General features: G+C 37.7%; 1 protein-coding gene across 3 annotated transcripts in view; it reads right to left on the bottom strand.

Annotated features, from left to right (window-relative positions):
• The window catches only part of PDE8A (phosphodiesterase 8A), a 120,584-nt gene that overhangs the window by 21,054 nt on the left and 82,601 nt on the right, over positions 1-16,929 (bottom strand). For all 3 annotated transcript variants that reach the window (XM_039390056.1, XM_039390055.1, XM_039390054.1), the window contains 7 exons: positions 13,274-13,330; positions 10,475-10,665; positions 9,236-9,292; positions 7,780-7,837; positions 6,238-6,326; positions 5,924-6,002; positions 4,223-4,360 (listed from right to left, as the gene is read on the bottom strand). In XM_039390056.1, the coding sequence (XP_039245990.1) occupies positions 4,223-4,360; positions 5,924-6,002; positions 6,238-6,326; positions 7,780-7,837; positions 9,236-9,292; positions 10,475-10,665; positions 13,274-13,300 (639 nt within the window). In that variant the 5' untranslated portion in view covers positions 13,301-13,330. The remainder of the gene's footprint in view (positions 1-4,222; positions 4,361-5,923; positions 6,003-6,237; positions 6,327-7,779; positions 7,838-9,235; positions 9,293-10,474; positions 10,666-13,273; positions 13,331-16,929) is intronic.

Genomic DNA, 16,929 nt, shown 5'->3' on the forward strand with positions numbered 1-16,929 from the left:
AGGTTCCGGGAGTGCCATCAGGCTCTAACTGTGTGGGGCACCACCCTGCCCTGCCCAGGACCACACACCACATGGCTGGGACTGCTACACTGACCTGCCCGACTTTCTCTCTGACTCTGTTGACTTGTTCCAGGACAGGAAGGTCAGTGCAAAAATGCTACACCGACCTGATCACCTTCTCTTCTGAACTGCACCGTCTCTCCTGCAGAGTTGGGAAGTCCTATCACTGATTACGCATTAAATATATCTGTGAATAAAAGTACTTTGATATCCTACTACATTTACTTTCCATACTGTCAGTTTACTATCAAAAAGTGCCAGAAATTTTTCCTTTTTTTTTTTTTTTTTTTTTTTTTTTAAAGCAGAAGAGAGCCTAGTTAAATAGCTCCTGGATTCTGCCTCCCTTTAAAAGCAGTCTGGTTTTAGGATTGTCTACACATTTCCATCCCTAGAACAGCTATTGGTGGCCTTTTTAAATAGGTGTGTATTTTGAGCTGGGCATCTAATAAATACCAAGAGATTAATAAATAATTTATTTCATATTGCACATTCACTTGATACAAACTGCTCATTGCAATTGCTGGTGCAATTGCCGTATTTCAGTTGAGTTCAAGAGACTGCAGATCAGATCTTACAAACATATGTGAAAATACCTTCATGAGGCAGATGATACATATTTATTTATGTGAGACTGACATAGTCAAGTGAGGCTGATTTCACAGTCAGGTAGGCCAGAGCACAGGTACGGAGAGAAGAGTTTTGTATTTATGTTGATGGAGCCAGCAAACAGACTCTAGCCCACAGAGAAATGCATGGTAACGGGCTGAACAGAAAAAAATATGAAAGGCTTTTCTGAGGATCTGTCAGAGAAAAGAACTGTGTATAACAAACTGTGAAGCGAGTGTTATATCTTCTCCTGTGAGCTGCTTGAGGAATACAAATGAAGATAAAGTAAGCATCACAAAATTCAATGTTCTCATAATTAAAATATTTATATCGATAGTCTCCTGACAACCAGGATGAGGTAGAGATGAGTAATTGATCTCTAACCCAGGCAATAAACCCAGGATGTACATAAAGGGATGAAGTCATAACGTACAGATTGGATAATTCCCTCATTGAAAGTGCATCCTTCTCAAGACAGGTTATTCACTAATGTGTTCTTCCTAGTCAACAGATCGATTTTTTCAACTTGTGAATTTCTAAAACCTGTGAAACTGTGGCAGGAAATGTGTGAGGGAAAAGGTCAGCACAATTTTGAGAAATAGCAGGTCCAAGCCAAACTCCTGCTGGTAGGTAAAGTTCTCCCAGGGATGTTACTTAAATGTATTTTAAGAACACCATATGCTCTTCCCAGAGTCTCTGTCAGCAATCCAACAGAGAAGAGCTGCTTCCTAAGACATGCTGTCAGTCAAGCTCATCGTTCTGTCTGCATTAGAGCCACACACGCCCTGTGATCAGTCCCTGCTCTATGGCATGGTGTGCTGGGATCAAACACAGAGTACAAATCATTCACAGTAAAAAAACACACAGTTTCACCCTTTACAGAGTGGTCAGTGCTGATGTTTCAAACTCCATTAAGAAGTCCAAGGCATGCATCTGTCCACTGAGCACTCATACATGCACAGTAAGGAATCCCCCAATTTTCAGCCTTCCTTTTAGACTGGGGCTTCTTGCACAAGACAGCAAAGTTCAGCAAACTGCTTTTAGAAAACAGAGCAAACCAAAATAAACTCAAGGTGTCATGAAAACAATCTGTAAGAAAGTAAGGCTGAGTTAGGAAGCAATTGCCATAGACCTTTATCACAGACTGTGATTGCTCTCCCACCCACTCTGTAAAGACTGATATCTTGCAAACAGCTCCCAAGGAGTCAGAGGAATTGCATGTCTTGTCTGCTTTATCAATAGCTACACATCTCACTTCAAAAAAAAGCAAAACTAAGATAAAGAGCTTTGTGTCAAACTGCAGAGATCAGAGGTAGCAAGAATTCTAGTCAGAATTGCACATTTCATCTTAATGGATGCAATTTGAATCATGAAACAGAAGAACGAAGTTTTTTTAAACTCCTCAAGTATGGATGGCTGAACATGTCTTTCAATAACATTGACTTCTTGCAAATTACAGCCAGCTGTAGTAACAAAAAATGAACTTCCAGAGATATTGTTTTTGCTAAGACAAACAACATCCTGACCCAAGAATCCCTACGTACCATGCAATTAGCAATTGTTGAGTATAATGCCTATGAACTTTGGATATACTAAACTTGCCCACAGCATTATGTTTGTCAGCAAAAGAGGGGAAATGCTGCAAGAGTCCATCTTCCTAAATTCCATTTAAAGATGAGAGGTAGATTTTATGCAGTTCACATTTTTCTAAGGACCAGAAAAAAACCTTGCTTTCTATTATTTTTATTATTATATTACCATGTTTGTTCAAAACAGAAAAGCCAAACCTGTTGACAGGAGAATATCACAGTAGTGGACAGTTGGCTTTTTTGATATGCTGTAACCTACAGTAGCCAATATAGGGCCTACTGTAGTGGGAAGATAGTCTTCTAAATTTAGGACATAAAGAAATCACAAGACTGAAAGCAATGCACAGACCACATCAGAATGATCCAGATAAGTTAGGCACCTCCGTAACATCTTGACACAAATGATTTAAAAAATTCAAATATTTCAAAGGTTATTCCTCACAGTTAACCTTGACTTGCAACTACTTCCTGTAATAATTTTATTTGTAATTCATTTTTATATTAATATATAAATGTAAGGTTACACAGATTACATACTATGAAGTGTTCCAAAGGGAAACACAAAATATCTGTAAACAGAATATATCCACCTGAAACAGCTTAAACTGTTCCAGATAGACAGATAGGTAGTATTCCATTAGCCCTCACCACTGAAGTCGTACAGTCAGGAGTAAAATAAGAGCAAGGAAAGAGATGGATTAGGGTTAGATTTCCATCATTCATAGAGTAAAACATATTTCTGTTATAAATGACATTTCTATCAGCCCACTAAAATATTAAAAAATTTCTCACTTCATATCTTGAGAATTGACATTGTGGATTTAAAACCTGACACATCCAATATATTTGAATTATAACTTAATAAATACTCTCTTCTAACATCGGTTTCATATTACACTCATTTACTTTGAGATAATTTTGGTCAGGCAAGAGAGATGTGAAGCACCATAATCCAAGCTATTGTCTGTCACTGGGATCTCTTTTAACAGCCAATACATGTAGAAATGAGCGATACATTCTCATTGAAAGGCACACGGGATCTGCCCCCAGCCAGAGCACAGCTTTTGTTGATCAGTGCTTGTGTCAGCACCCTGATTTACAGAGTATGACTCACCACAACCTTGCAACCCTGTGTAGATGCACAGAGTGCCATGATTCACTTCAGCATCTCCTTGCTCTGTGCCAGTAATGTGCTGCTTCCCCCAGGACAGTCGGTACGACCCAACCGGCTGTCCTGACTCAGGTCTGACCGTGGGCCATGACACACCACCCAACACACCAATTCCCAAATCTATTTCTGTAATCTCCATGATCTTCTTCCTATGTGGTACTGTGACATGTTCAATGGCATCAGAAGCATTTACATCTCATTGTAGAAATGCAGATGGGAGCTCCTAAACAGATCCTCACATACATCCACAACACTCCCAAAGGAACATCATGGAGTACCAGGCAAACAGTAACATCCCTTTGTAAAGATCTCCCTTAAAGCCAGACCTTGACAATCTTAGTGCAATGAACATTTCTAATGGAAATCCATTAGACATCTCCCATATCATTAGCTGGCAGCTGACACCTATCACTCTCAAGTGATATTGCAAATGTCTCTGATATTTTTACGTTCTGAACTTGCTTCCACATGTCATAGTTCAACATGGTACTTTTCTCATTTACATAGCACTGGATAACATGTGCATCCATCTCATTTCTCTTGTTTGCTACAAACAGCATAAATTGTAAAGAAACTCGGCAAGTCACTTATTTTCATAAAACAAGTACCTCTTCCAAGCAAGAAAAGAGAAAGAAGCCCTTAAAAAAACTCCCATTTTTTACTTCCTGTTCTTGTTTTGAGTGAGAAAGTTGCAAATGCTACTTTTCTGTGAAGCTGCAAGTCACAACGTGTCATCTCTGGACTGCAACAACTCTTACAGGTAGCAAACAATAAGTGATACAATGCCATTACTCACCTTTCCTATCTTTATGCAGGAATTAATAGTATCTAGGAAATCAGCTTTTTTTTCATTTATAGGCACTTCTGTTAATTCCTTTTGTATTAGTTCACCTATTTGATAGCCCATCATTGTTTCAAAAGCAGGATTGACGTACTGTGAAACAAAAACAAACAAATACCCATTGAACAGTATACTTAAAGCACAACAAAATCCCTCTTTTCTGTTTGCTAAACCATGGGATGTCTTTCCCAGCTTGAAATAAATGTCAGCATGTACTACTCCTGAGAGAGATGCCCACATTTTTTTATTTGTGAAGCAAAACAGGAATGTCCGTGCCAGAATAGTTCTGTGGAGTGTGTGCCTGTGAGCAAAGAGAGGGAAGAAACAGCTGAGTATTACACATTAACAGAGTTTAGAAAGACAGCATAAATTCCTGAAAAATAGGTTCTGTCAGTTCTCAAACATATAAACCTCAAACCTACCTCTGTGTTCCTAAAAATCACAGATTTGACAGTGGGATACCATAGGAATATTAACCTTATCTATTAGCAAATTCATTGTCTTATTCTATGTAAGGGCCAACCATCACTATTTCCCTGTCCTGGCAGGTCCAACCAAGCAAACTGGAAGAAGTGGAATTTAATAAAGCACTTTCTCTCTGGAGTGAACGTTGCATTTCATTGCAGTTTTGTGGCCCTTGCCCAATAAAACCGAAGATTGTTACCAACAGCCCACACCTTTGTGACCCTCTCTCTTGCTGAGTTACAGGCACAGCTCCTGTCAAAACAGCATCTGAATGTCTCACAACTTACAGTGTTTTACTATGAGAGAAATGCCCTCTGCTTCTAAAGGTTCCCCCCTAAAGGTTCCTTCCAAAAGGTTCCCCTCCATGTGCGAAAGCCCTGCCCGCTGGAGCTCCAGGACTCCTGCACATGTCGGTTCTCTCATACTCTGGGACTGTCAGCAGAGGGACAAAATTGGGTCTGAAAAAAACATATTTAAAACAACTTCAGGATGTGTTCTGTTATTTTTTTAAAAGGGATGAAGAAGGTACATCCTGAATTGAAATTGCCAGTGTCAAGATTTGGGTCAAGAAGGTACAATTTATATGCATGTTATAATTCCCAGAGGCTTAGACTCAAGCTCTTTGCTGATAATAAAATCACTCTTCACTGCTTCATAGCTGGGGATGGAACTAACTCCTTTATAAAGATGATGGTTTTCAGAACTGCAAACCTAAGCACAATTTCTTTTCCCTATTTTAAAGACATTTCTAAGAGAGGATTACATTCAAAAACAGTTGGCCCAAGAATTCTGAGACATCAAACAGTATCAGATTTTAGGGAAAAAAAAGTGTACAATTATTTAAATAGAATATCCATTAGAATTTCAACAGTATCAAATTAACATACAATATTTTTGGAAAAGAATGCTTACAAGCCAGTGGCTGCATTCATTCTTGATACAAAAGAATCAATCAAAAAATAAAAACAAGAGAGTAAATCCTTATTCATTCAGAAACAATCACCCTTAAAATTGACTGGATTTATGCAAGATACTTTAAATGGAGAAAATTCTACTCTACAGCTAAACTCACTTCAATCTTTTAGAACCATTAAGTTAGATTAGATTCTTGTGCCATAAGAAAGAGTAAGTGTAATCATGGATGAAATAAAATACAGAGCAATTTTCTGTATTTTTATAACTGGAACAAACCTGTATTACATGGTCTTCACTTGTGATCTCAATGGCTTCTTGACTTTTCTCTAATGCTGTAAATAATGAATTACACGCCCTGGAAACAAACAAAAAACCACAAAGCATCTCATAAAATTTTATCCTCTTAAGTCTTCTCATATATGACAATAAAGTATTACCACTCCATACTGGATAACATTGTACTTCAACAATTAATGTTTTTTCTTAGCTAACTGCCATTCTATAATTAACTATCACACATAAAATAAATACTCTATTAAGATGTGGCTGAATTGAAATTTTTTTGTTGATAACGTTTTTGGTAAAATTACCTTAGTTTGAACTGTGCCTGTACCTGTCCAAATTCCAGCTGAATCAACTCATTGTAACAGGCCATTCTACTAGAATTTTCTATATATCTCTGCAAATAAAAGGTTAGAAATATTTAATTAATACACATTTCCGAATTCAAGGGTATGAAGCTCTGTTTTCTTTCCTTGATAAAGAACCAAAAAAAGGAGTAGACAGGCCAAAAATGAACATGCTGTGACACAAGCAACCCGAGAAAACTATTTTTTGGGAATAGTAAAACTTTTTAGGTTACTGCATTTTGAAAAGGTGACTGATCCTCATGGTAATGAGGTTCAACCAATCTGTTTATTCTCTGTGTTTGTTAGGAGGATCAATGTATTTTTTAAAAATCTACTTTTAGCTCTCATGCTACTTATTTAAAATAAAGTGAAAAAATTGTTGTCTCTCAAGGCATCGAAATCTGAGATTATTTTGAGTTTCTAATTGCTAATACTCCAAATTTTCTACATAGAAGAAAGCAAAATTTCCAGTCAAACACACCTACCATTGGATACAATTATGGATTTTGGGGCTTGTATAGCAACGACCTCAGTATCTTTCACGTTATTTTAACACTTCTCATATTTACCAGGTATGAGCCTGAAATGTTAAATCTTTGTTCATGCTAAACCAGCACAGAAGTGGATAGTTTGCAGGGAGGATTGATTATCAAAGGTAAGCCACCACATTAAGGTGCTAAACAAAATTTTCTGTGCTTTGCCATTAGCCCCATCTCCAAGGCTCTGATCCATAAATAATTCATAACCCGTGTTAAATTACTTATGTGCCCCCTGGAATGACTCTTTTCATTTAAATACCATTATCTTCAGGCTCTAGCATTTCCTGGACTGGGACCTTACTAGAAATAAGCAGAGGGGTGCAAATGGAATGTGATGGGACAGCAAAAAATCTGGTGATCATGGAACCAAATATTCTGAATCACACTGTAAATCAGGCCCATTTTTGTTCCTTTGTCAGCTGAATGCAATAAGGAATCCACTTAACTGATGCACTAATAAGTATCTTTTTAGCTTAGTTGGAATAGTTGCCAAGGAACAGATTCAATGCAATACTTTTCAAGTGCCTCCAAACAATAGATAATAGCATTTGACAGTGTCTGAAGCCTGTTTACAGATGTGAATTGGCATTTGATAGAAGAGATTTCCCACAGCACATTGTGCTGTTCATTGCAAGCTGCTCTCTGCCACAGTCACCAGTCAATTTTATCCATGTCAACTTTTCAAGCAGAGCATCATATATTTCATCTGAAATAAAGGCATAAAGCAGTAAAAAGTCTCAGCACCACTTCTGACGTTCCTGAGAATGGCCACCTACTCAGCATTATTCTAATCCTACTGGTGTACAGTGGTCAGAACTGGGACCTACAGGAATGAGCAGCACGAACAGGATCTACAGGTTGGATCACTGACACAAAAAAGGACTGAGCCAAACTTCTGGATAGTTTCTTGCATGAAAATTTTGAAATATCAGAGCAACCCAGTACAATATTGCAACATACATACCCTTGTGAAGCCAGCAGAGATCAGGGGCAATATTGATGACTCCTCACGGTCAGTATGCCTTTGAAAAAAGAATAATAAAGTCAGAGATTATTTTTGTAATCAACTGAGGCCAAATTTCACAATCCATTGACATACTTGTATCCCAGATGTCACACATACTGCTAGATCTTTACAGGATCTAGGAATAAAATATATTTTTTGTGGTTTTTAATAACCTTTCATCTTTGGCATGGAGAAGTCAAAATGTTATTTTCCTTTATGCACGTAAGGTGCTGCTTACACCACAAAAAACCTTGTGCTTCAAGGAAAACAATTAATGACCTAGGTTGTTGGACTATTCCTATTTTTTTTGGTACTGGATTCTTTATTGTTTATGCTGTCCTTAGTCAGAGATGCACTTGAAAGTCAATACAGCCAAAGTTTTAAGAAATTCCCTGTCTGAGTGTACCAAATCCTAGATGGGCAACTCAAGATGCCCGAATGAGGACAGATTTGCTAGTGTTGCCTACCCAGTGCCTTCCAGTGGGTCACTTTGGGAGGACATATTCCTAAATGAACTACCTAAATAATTTGGAAAAACTTGGCTGTATTAACTGTTAAAAGACACTCAATGTATGTGAATGCATGGCTGGAATCTGGAAGAAAGGCAACTATATTAAGTTTCTGTAAATGAGCAGATTAAAGTTTTTATTTACACTTGAAGTTTCGGGTCTTGAAATGTTTAGTTATGGTCTTTTGTTTGCTAGAGATGGGGGTATATTTTTAATGGGGAATTTCAACACCTCATAATTAGTTTTCAGAATTTATGTTTTCTGAGAAATGGCTATTCCCAAAATCGTACTTTGAGGAAATTGTCTTCCAGTTATTTCATTTCAGACTAAATATATTGATTTTTTTACATTATTTTATGATATATAAGTAATGTTTTCAGAGGAGGCGGATGGAAAAAGCATATGTAGTGCTTTACTGAGATGTCATAATATAGTTTGTCTTGCTTTTAGAACTTCTGTGGTCAGATGATACTTTGTACTGATCAAATTGTACTGATCAAATTGTTCTGTATCTTTTTTCACAACTTAGAAGGTCTCCTGTTTGTGCTGAGATTAATCATATTAAAAGGCAGACCAAGAAAGGTTCAAAATACAGATCTGTGAGACATTCTGCACAGGATGCTGCAGAAGTTGTTTGAAGCATACTCTGAAAGCTTGCAATGATCAGGAGAGTGGAAAAAAGCCCAAAATCAAAACACAAAGTGAGACCTCCTTAGTGAAAGCAGAAGTGAAAAAAAAAATCCTGCCTTAATCCTGTGGTCGAGGATGGTGAAAACTTTATGTGGCATATAGTTATTACTAGCCCAGTAAGAAGTTCTCATTCAAGTTTTAATGTAGTATTTACTTTTAAAATGATAAGATTTACACTTTTGATCACACTTGAAAGTAAAGATATGAGTATTTACCTTTGTACTACACAAATAATGACTGTATTTTCTGAGGCTTTCGTTGTTCTGATAGACCTTTAAATAAAAAGCAAATAATTTAAATTTTTTTAAGTTCACATTTCAGAAGTCATGACTTTACAGACTATTCACACAGTACTTTTCTTAAAATGTCTCTTTTAACTCATTTAACAACAAAACAAAAATCAAATCCCGAGCCTGCTACTAAGAAAGGAGAATAAATTCAGCCATATCTGAGACTCCATGAACATAAGATTATTCTAAAACTCAAATGTTATCAGTGGGGGAACAGCAAAAATTCTCCACTCTGAAATGGCTTATAATGGACTTGTTTGAAGGACTTGGCCTCACTCATTTCAGGTGCATTTTCCTTTATTCTGGGACAGAATGGTAAACATGGGAGAAGAGGAACAGTGCTGATACCTAGAGTTTGCCTGACAAAGATCTTATCTAGTTCCTTCAGTTTAGCAAGAAGAGCCTTTGTCCCAGTGCCCTGGCCCCACCACACTCACCCAGGGTACATACCCTGACCCTGCCACCCCCACCCCACAGCCTGTTATTCAGTCTAGACACATTCCCAAGGGGTATTTCACTGGAAAGAACTCACTGAAGCAAGGCACCACTGCCTGTCAAGTCTCTGTGGAGAGACTCAGAAAGGCAAATCTTTTTCTCCTTTTTTCATACTTCACAGCAGTTTCTAAAAGTATTTTTGGAATCAGATTGCAACTTTGCTCTTCATAACATATTTTCAAATGTTGTAGGTATGGAAACACACGCACCAAACGTTGCCTGTTTGCATCTGGGGTTGCTCAACAGCAAGTAACATTGCAAAAAAATCAGAACATTCATGAAGTGAATGTATTAATTGAATTGCTTGGTGATATATGCTATCTTTGCAGTTGATTTAGTGTGCAAACAAGGAACCAGGGATTTGGGAATAAAAAAAAACTAACAGAAGAAAAACAAACAAAAAACCCAACAGTTCACTATGGCCAGAAAATTTGTATGCTGTGGCTCCAAGCCAGATCGAGCTTCAGACACCCGAGCACACAACCAAAAATGCTGCTGCTATCAGATGTAAAGCACTGAGGTAATACTATTTGATGCTGTCAGTGCACACCTGTCCAGAAAAGTATATCAATGATCAATAGTTTATAAAAAGGTCATATAAAAGCAAAAAAACTTTGATGATGTGTTAACTATATTGCTAAGCATTAATTGCACTGAAATGGTGCTTACCTGCATAATGCTTCTGCATCAAAGTATCTGGAATGCCTATGGTCAATAATGATAATGTCATGGTGTTTATCTAGAAAGCTTTCTAGTGCAGACTGAGGTGTCCTGGCAATGTTACATCGAAATCCAGCTTTCTCACATGCCCAACGGAACCCATTACTCTGGTCGTCTTCCTCAGCAAACACTAAAAGTACCTGCATTAAAGAATTACAAACAAATCTTACATATGCAGTATACAGAGTCTGTAACTTTTGCCTATTCTTAACATGTTTTTTAAAGCCACTTCCAAGGCTTAATCCTTAATTGGTTTTTAACAGAATTGCTTTCTACAGAGCACTGCTTTTTTATAATTGTCTGTATACAGAGGTGTTTCAAGTGGATAAAACAGTTTGCCAGAACCATGTACATCCACACGGGGAGAACAAGTTTGGAAAGTGTTTCTCTTGTCATTATCTACAAAGAGAGCTTAGGCAGCCAGCAGAGACTGGGTGCCTGCGTTTCAGACAGTGTACATGAACTAACAGCAAGTCAACTTCACCGAAACTGTCTCACACGCAACCATTTTCTTGGGGTTTATTTTTCTTGGATCATATTCTAGAAAAGGGAAAAAAAGGCCATGTTTCATCTTGTGTGAATCAGTACTCAGTGGTGCGTCCATAGCACGATGAAAAATGTGCTTTCCTTTTTATCTCATCCTAGTTCCCCAAAGTACTGGATGCTGCCCACTCTGTGGGGTTTCTGGAAATTACAGACAGGCTGGTCTAAATGAACTCAAGCCAGACTGAAATCATAAGTAGTACCTCTATATATGGAGTATGTCCCTGTGTGACTTCTACACAAAGCTTGCCATGGGATTTATATCACAGAAGGAGATTACCATAGTTGAAATCCAGAACTGAAGTCAGTTCTGTGAGCCAGTATTTGTTCTGTCCTAACTTGCTGTGTAATTGCCAATAGCTAATCTCTCCGAGCCTTTTTAAAATCAATACAATACCTATATACTAAAAGTATGATAAAGCCCAATTCTTTAGAAATGTATTCCAAATTCTAGGATTTAAAACAGTAGAGAAGATAAAGTCTGCTAAGGAGGACTCTTACTGATACGATTGTGCTTTGCATCAGGATAATGTTTTGCAGACAAAAACTTCTTTTGCCTAAAAGAATACAGCATGGCAGACTAAAGATCTGTGGTGTGTTGTTTTGGGGGATCACTCAGTACATGCAGCCTTTCAGGAAAGACGGACAAATAAACCAATTTGGTCTATTGTCCCAAGACACCAATCTTTAAGTAACTTAATCAAGCCACACTTAAATATATGCTTCAGTCAGACAATAATACGGAGCACACGTAACTCACACCATATCCTACTGCTGTTTATCTTCCGGATGATTTTAGGAACTCCAGTGCTAGTTATACTTTGGACCAGGTTGGTGAAGTGTCTACCAGTAAATCTTAACATTTCCATGTACTGCATATTTTTGTAAGACTAAAGGACTTTGTACTCGCTGAGTTCAGGTTCCTTTTATAGCAACCTGCAAAACTGTTTGCTATATTTAGTGAAGTTAATTTACAACACTCCTTAAGAGGGGAAGAAAGGTTTTCAGCAATAGCACAAAAAGTCAGCAGATCTGAGCAGTATGATTGACTCTGGCACAAATGAGATGTTGCTCAACTTCTCCTTTCCTCACACCTGCCAGCTATATTACCAGGATAAACCAGCAGCACTTCAGAGTGGCCTATGACTGGGCAAAAGTGATAAAAGCATTAATAACAATACAGGAGGCAGAAATATTCAAGAAATGTTTCTTATTTACACTGGGGGAACAGCTGGATGAGGATGTTCTAAAATCTGATGTTGAATAACATTACTGTCTGTTTTGAAAATAGCTCAGGAAGATGTTGAACTGCAATTCTCGAAGACATTTTTACATTATTAGGTTCAGATGGCATTCACTGAGGAGTTTTCTAATTACTGACTGAGGAATATCTTGGATGATTAACGGTTCAGTATGCCTTTGGGCATATGGGAGAATTTTCAAAGGAAGTCCAAAGGAGTCATGTATCTGCAAACCTCATACCCACCCCAGACAAATAAGGGGACAACTGACATAAGACCTTTATTAATAAAGAGACAAAGGAGGATTAATTAATGCCAGTCAGCAATGAACAGCAAAAAAACAAGTCATGAGAGCGGCGGGAATAATGGGGCAAGTTGGTTGCTGAGGCTAGCAATAGGGTGGTGGTGAGTCGGGGGAGTAGAGTAGGGGGAGGATTTGAGTGATAGATGGGGGGGAGAAGTTGAAGGGAGTGTTTTAGATGGAGGTGGGTTTACTGATTAAATTTAAGTGGTATTTATTGGCCGATTGCGACAGGCTATTTTTATTTTATAATTGATTTGAATCATTTTCTATTTTTACTATATTTATTTTATTTATCTATCTTATTTTTTATTTATATATTAAAATAGTTGACAGGCTTAGTATCAGTTTGATGAGATTTTGATTAAGAATTGACTACCAGTAAAATACAAAATGAGGCACTCACTAAATTGATTACAAGATAACTGATAGCAAAGAATATATAGCTCTATTTTTATGAGCTGACTGATGGTTGGAGAAAACAGGCAGGGTTTTTAGGATATCACATAGAATGTCAAGATAAAAATCTGTTATGTGCACATTATCACTTGATAAAAATGCTCTGTGAAGATCTCTGTACCCTGAAAAATTCCAGTCATAAATTTTAAGCTAACATCTGCGATGTTTTAGAAATCAAGACTTCAATTTGAACTGCTGTGTTACCTGAAGTTGATCTTGATGAAGTCTCATAGGGCCAAACTGCACATCTGTTACTGGTGCCTAAAAGAAATAAGAAGGGATCTTATTAATGCATTACACTTAAGAAGAAAGAAAAATTATCTCTGTTAGAGAAGACATTTCTTATCTACTACTGTCTCAGGGATATATTGATACCATAATGATGCTGCTTCTTCATGAGAGTCTTACTCTGGTTTTGTAAATTTATATGTTAAGTTGTATTAACAGAAATCAACAAGTTAGTGCTTAATTATTTTCTTAATTATTGTTATTTTAAACATAAAGTAATGGATTAGTCACGAAAGTCTGATAGACATTGTTATTTTTCTGTATCCTCTGTATCAGTCCAACTGTTCTGCAAAACATGGAAATGTTTAAAAATTCCATCTTTTAAAGTCCAAAAAAGCATTAAATCTCCAGGAGAAAGGCAAAAATACGTAATTCCGCCCTTAGAATTTCACATGGAACAGGTGCCCAAGGGTGCTAAAAAAACACAGTAATTTCATTTCTCCAACAGCATTTTTCTACATTTTCTCCTTCCCACCCAGTGCCTCCAGAGATGGTTCCAGAACTCAGATATTTGTACTTGACAAAGCAATGCAGCTTTGCTTTGAAAAACCCTGCAAAAACACTGTCATATGTCATGCTTTCTACATGTCAGTGATTCTCACATTAGGTTCTGATCAAGTAACACAGGCAAAGAGTTTAGCATGAACTGAGCTGGGCTCTTTCCCCTCACGTGTCCCTTCATGGAAAGGAGGGCAATGACAAGAAGTGCTGTTTATCACAGTTGCTTCTCTTTTATATCATTAATCATTAATTCAAGCTTGAATGACTCTTCAAGTGGTATAGGATAGACTTTCTAAAGTAGTTAAACACATAAATACAGAGGGAGACTGTAATAGGATTACACAGGGGTTGGTTCTTTGGGAATTCCCACAAGGCAACTATCAGCACTTTCAACGTGCTTAAATATTTTTCACCTCTTGTCCCAGAAATGAAAACTAAAAAGCAGGAACAGCAATGTTCCCAATTCAAAATAGGAAACAGAGACCAATCAATGGTCCTTGGAGTCACATAAACTCTTCAAAAGTAACTGGACAAAGAAAGCAGAAGAAAACAATTTTTGGCAATGCAGTAAACGGAAGACATCTCTGGATTCAAATGTGCAAAGAAAAGAGCTGTTGAGCACAAAGGTGGCATTTTTACATTGTTCTTTTTCAATATTAAAACCACACTTGAAGATCAGATTTATTGCTTTACAGCCTGGAATTTTTCCATTAAGTAATTTTAAACAATCATCAGCACATCCCACAGAAAAACCTTTTAGAATTGCACCCTCCATTCTTTCTATGACCTTACTGCTCCATTGCTCAGCCCTCAGAGTTTCTCATGTGTGATTTTACTTATTTATCAACTTGGAAGTCATCACTGCAACATTAAATAAGCAAGAAACATGAGTCAAGGAAAAATGGCAACCTAGTGCCTGCAAAAAAAAGCCAGGAACCAGTGTTTGTCTGTCTTGTTTAAGAGGGCCTTTAAGAGCTGATGTTAAAATGACATGGAGGGGTTTCAGATTTACTCAGTCATTCTGGTCAGATCGGGTTAGTTTAAATACTCTCCAATCTTTTTTCTAATTTTGAGACTAAAAATCTCTCTTCAGTTGGAAAACTCAAGCTGCTTTATTCTCCCTTGTGGCCCATCATCCAATTACTCTAAATCCACACTAGAAAACAGCAAATACTTTTGCTGATAATGCACACAGCAGGAGGGAATCCATCTCTTTCCACCAGGGTTATTGGTTTTATAGCACTGACAGTAGTAACTACTCGTCTGAATCAGTAAATCAGCAGAGATGCCTGAAGGACATGGAGGGAGAACATGTAAGACATGCCTTTTTACAGTCACTTCTCTGTCCATAACCGTACTTCAAATCAAATCCTGACACATTTTTTTGTACACTCCAACTGCCAGCATAAAACAGCAAGTGTTTCCAGTGTCACTGAATGATGGGCCTGAGATGAACTTCACTGGCATCTGAGGGGATGCAAACCCCCATCTACCAGGCTAGTGTACACTTGGACTATCAGTCCCAGTCCAAGGGGAATTTTAACAGATGAGATAAAGCCAGTATTGTCAGTTACTGTTTCTCAGACGCTTCTTTTAAAAAGTTTGTGAATGAATAGTCATCAAAGTATTTAAAGGACTGAGGCTGAAAACCACTTTTCTGCCAGAAATCTGTGGCTATTGCAGCACTGAAAGTACCTGTCTATACACCATTTAAGCTTAAATCAAAAGAACTGCCCAAATGAGATAAATTGTCTTGTTACACATTAACTTGCTGTCCTGAGTAAAAGAAAAACCCCTTCTGCATATCAGCTGGAAAATTCTGGTGAACTCCAGTTAATTCTTAATCCTGTTGAAATCTGTTCAAATAATTTGATTAATCATTTCAACTTTTTGTGTGCTGCTGGTAGCACTGAGAAGTAACATGGTGATTAAGTATTGTGTCAAAAATCAAGGCTTCAGCAAGGATTAGCAGAAACTCTCAACTATTGGTGAACTACATGAGCTTCAAAAATACCTCTAATGCTGCAAGCTTATAACAAAACCAAACCAGCCAAAGCTCACATATATAGTAACTGCACAAAAACATCTTTATTCACTCACACCTTTTTCTATTTCTTCCTTGAAATTTCTTTCCTAGTTGAAAAACAAAAGCCTGAGTACATTTCCACATTGGCAGACACGACTTACACATGTGACAGCCTTCTAGGCAGGCACAGATTGGTAAGAAAGGGTATGAGAAGACAGAGGTAGAACTAGTTATAGATTCCTGGAATTGACTGTGATAGGGCTGGGTCTGTTGCCAAAGAGCTGCTGACGCAAACCTAAGTGTACAGCATATGTGACTGTGGCTACTTCAAATGCTTACACACAGCAATTGCAGCCCTTTTACATACTCTGACCCGCTGAACTACTGCTGGTAGCACTTATTTTCCCTCAAATTTGCCTGTCTGGTTTGAACACCGTAGTTTCTGTCCTATGGAATGAGTCCTGGCCCCGGCACAAAGTAAGATCCACCCCAAGGCAATGGCACATGTGATTGACAGCTGTCAGTGGGGAGGTCATCTACTGACTGCTGAGAGCAGCTCAAGACTCCCCAGAAATTATCTGTGTTGTAGCAGCCAAGTTGCAAACATTGAAATTGTTAATAGAAATAGTTCATGTTTCCAATGTCCTGAGAAAAGTGAATGTTTGGTAAATAAAAACAAGTGAAATAAGCTTTAAAAACACAGACCCAAACAACTGTGACTTATCTGATTAAAGTACAACAAACTCAATGTTGACCTGATATAACCTGGTAAAGTACTTCTTGCTATGAGTCATTCTTCGTATTTTACCAGAACAGAGTCTACAGGAATGGGGTTTTTTATTCTTCCTACAGCTAGAAAAACTTTAAATGAATTTGCTCAATGAATAAATGCAGAAAGAAATAAAGGGTGGATATAAAGACAGCTTGATTCACATGCTCCCTGCGGTGATAAACTGCTTGTCTGGCATGTGGGACACATCAAAGCAGCCCACAGGTCTTCTATTTGCTAGAGGTCTCATATCTTGGTTTTCTCCAAAATGTCTCT

This window comes from Pipra filicauda, unplaced genomic scaffold (assembly GCF_003945595.2).
Source record: "Pipra filicauda isolate LSUMZ 115617 unplaced genomic scaffold, ASM394559v2 scaffold7_size6619720_pilon, whole genome shotgun sequence".
NCBI classification, from domain to species: Eukaryota; Metazoa; Chordata; class Aves; order Passeriformes; family Pipridae; genus Pipra; species Pipra filicauda.